This window comes from Castanea sativa, chromosome 4 (assembly GCF_040712315.1).
Source record: "Castanea sativa cultivar Marrone di Chiusa Pesio chromosome 4, ASM4071231v1".
NCBI lineage: Eukaryota > Viridiplantae > Streptophyta > Magnoliopsida > Fagales > Fagaceae > Castanea > Castanea sativa.
The window spans coordinates 33914117-33917660 of NC_134016.1; the positions used below are offsets into that span (position 1 = coordinate 33914117).

A 3544-nucleotide genomic window follows, 5' to 3' on the forward strand; every position below is an offset into this window, starting at 1 on the left:
GGAAGATGGTGTTTCCTTTAACTCCAAAAAGCTTAGCACTGGGGCATCTCCACTTAACAGACCCGGCTTGGGGAAAGATGACTGACCAGTGGTGGAAGTTTTTGTCAGACACCCCGAGTTCGGAGGAAGCAAGAACACTGATCTGGAACCTTATTCCTCAAATCTCGACAACCCTTGTATTATGCGAAACGATACCCGAGGAGAATCTGTCCGCGAGAAGAATGTTGGAGAATCAAGCCATTGCAACGGCATTCATGGGCAACCGACATGCTACAAAGCTTCTGCAAGTCTTTCAACCCATCATGGAGTTCAGTATCCACTTAATAGCCATAGAGAAATTGATGGGAGTACTGGAACATTGTGTGACACTAATGCCTGACAATGGTTAGACAACAGAGATGGTGAGAATGACCGAATGGAATTTGATGGAGGAGGCAAAACATCTTCCTCTGTTTGATGAGTGTCCAACCCCCAACCACTATTTAGTAATGAATATGATAGCCTAGAATTGTAAGGGAGCTTTGAAGCCCTCCTTTCATAATCATGTGAGGGAGCTGGTTCAGAATCACAATCCTGCTATTATGATTGTCATGGAGACCTATATTGGTGGCGAGAGAGCTAGGGACATTACCAACAAGGTTCCGTTTGATGGGGCCATCCACACAAACACGATTGGCTTTGCTGGCGGTCTCTGGCTTCTATGGAATTCTAATAAAGTCCAAATCACCCAACTAGCTATGTCGAAGCAGGATATCCATGTCTTGGTGAAAGTAACCTCTTCTGCCTTCTAATTTATTTTTTCTACTGTATATGCTAGCCCTAGATTTCATGAAAGATGCATTCTGTGGAATAATTTAAAAAATGCTGCTAAACTTCATGAGAAACCTTGGATTATTGCTAGAGATTTTAATGAGGTTCTTGTAGATGGGGATAAGTTTGGGGGTAGAGCTATTAACTCCAATAGATCGCTACTATTCAAAGAATGTTTAGATTATTGTAACATGATAGATATGGGGTTCACTGAGCCTCGGTTTACTTGGACCAATAAGTGTAACATTAATGCTCTTGTCCAAGAAAGGATTGATCATTTCTTTGCCAATCTTAACTGGCATGCCGCCCACCCTGATGCGAGGGTGACTCATCTCACAAGATGTGTGTCTGATCATTGCCCTGTGCTCCTTGAATCCAATCCGAACAATGGCCTCCATCTCCCCAAGCCCTTCAAATTCCAAAGCTTTTGGCTTTAAGATTTATCTTTTCCTGGGATAGTTTCGAAAGCCTAGGTCAATCCCGCCCGCTCCAAAAGGCTATAGAATGCTTTTCCAGGAGAGCTTCAGATTGGAATAAGAATCACTTTGGGAACATTTTTGGAAAAAAGAAGAGAATCATAGCCCAACTAAATAGGATTTAGAAAGCCCTAGCCACAAATACCTCGCACTCCTTGCTTGAAATGGAGAAAGCTCTTAACAATGATTTAAATGTGCTTTTAAACTAGGAAGAGGAGTTATGGGTCTAGAAATCCCGCATTAATAGGTTGATTGAGGGTAACAGGAACACAACTTTCCACCATATGTCTACTATTCTGAGGAGATGGCGTAATCATATTTTCAGCATAAAGAATGACATGGGGGAATGGATTCTTAGTAAATTGGGGGTTATGAATTACATTCAAGAGGGCTTCATCAAATTATTCACAACTACCTTTGATTGCTCACCTTTCAACCCTCCCCAACCTTCTAGGTGGCAAGCTGCTTTCTCTGAGGAGGATAAGGCCAGCCTTAATACGCCTATTACAAATGCTAAAATTAATGAGGGATTGTGGGCTCTAAAGCCTTACAAAGCCCCGAACCCTGATGGGTTCCATGCGGGTTTTTTCCAAAGATTTTGGCTCACCGTGGGGGATTCAATAAAAAATGAAGTTAAAAAGGTTTTTGATGAAGGTAAAGTCCATGAGTACCTTAACAAAACCAACATTGTCTTAATTCCTAAAATTGCTGGTCCAGAAAGTTTGGGAAACTATCGCCCCATCAGCCTTTACAATACTGTGTACAAGATTGTGACCAAGATCATTGTAGCAAGACTTAGACCATATCTTGATAAGTTGGTATGTCCCCTTCAGTCTGCCTTTGTTCCGAGTAGGAGAAGTGTAGGTAATGTCATTGTGGTTCAAGAGTTGATACACACGATTAGCAACAAGAGGGGTCAGGGAGGTTACATGGAAATTAAAGTGGACCTTGAAAAGGCTTATGATAAAGTAGAATGGAGCTTTTTTCTCCGAGAAGTTCTTATTAATGCCAACTTTCCCCACAATCTGGTGAACCTGATTACGAGTTATGTGACTTTAGTTTCCACATCTATCTCTTTAATGGAGGTAGGGTAGAGTCTATTTTCCCTTCCCAAGGGATTAGACAAACGGACCCACTATCGCCATATCTTTTCATTCTCTGTATGGAAGTCCTAGGACATATCATTAAAGAAAAGTGCAGTGAAAGGAGCTAGGTTCCTGTAAAAAGCTCTCATAGTGGGGTGGCTTTCTCTCATCTTTTCTTTGTGGATTACTCGGTCCTTTTTGCAAAAGCGGATCACGTCAATTGTTCAACAATAAGGGATGTTCTTGATACTTTTTGTGCCCGTTCGGGGCAATCCATTAGTGAGAGCAAAACTAGAGTGTTTTCCCCCCAAATGTTTATATGGATACAACAGACTCCTTGTGTGACATTTTGGGGTTCCACTCAACCCCAAACCTTGGAAAGTATCTTGGGTTCCCAATAAAGCATTGTGGAGCCAAAAATCAAGACCTAAATTTTATTTTGGATAGGGTCAAGCAAAAGTTGGCGGGGTGGAAAGCCAACCTCTTATCTCTAGCAGGAAGATCAGTCCTCATTCAAGCCTCCACATCCACTATTCCTGCCTACATTATGCAATACACAACACTACCAAATAAATTGCTTGATGATATTGATAGGGTCAATCGCAATTTTCTATGGGGTTCGTTGGAATCCTCAAAAAGAACTCATTGGGTGGGTTGGCATAAAGTGACCAAACCTAAAGAAAAAGGAGGACTTGCAATGCAGTCTGCGAGGGAAAGGAACCAAGCCCTTCTTCCAAAGATTAATTGGAGATTTCATACGGAGAAGGATGCTTTGTGGGCCAAGGTTCTAAAGAGCAAGTATTGCTCTAGCCGAAGATTAAATGCCAGAAATAAGGACAAACTTCCATGTTCCAGGGTGTGGAAGGCTATGAAAAAGGGAGGTGAGGAATAGTATTCTAAGTCTGTGGCATGATAATTGGGCTACCAATGGCCCATTAAGAGCTCTCATCCAAGGTCCCCTATCTGAAGAAGAAAACCGCCTTTAAGTTAAAGAAGTTTTTGGTCCACAAGGGTGGGATTGGTCTAAGCTCTCTATCCAAATTCCTCACCCAATCCTTATGGAAATCAATTTCATGCCCTATTTTATGAGATCCTCAAATGAGGAAGATAGACTGATCTAGAATGGAGTTGCCCGAGGGGAGTTTTGTCTTAAATCAGCCTATGCTATAGCCA

General features: G+C 41.9%; 1 protein-coding gene across 1 annotated transcript; it reads left to right on the top strand.

Moving 5' to 3' along the window:
* The first annotated feature begins 398 nt into the window (after positions 1-398).
* Positions 399-1247, top strand: LOC142632755 (uncharacterized). The gene is made up of 2 exons (XM_075807100.1): positions 399-451; positions 818-1247. The coding sequence occupies exons 1-2, from the start codon at positions 399-401 to the stop codon at positions 1245-1247; spliced, it is 483 nt and encodes a 160-aa protein (XP_075663215.1).
* Positions 1248-3544: the final 2297 nt, after the last annotated feature.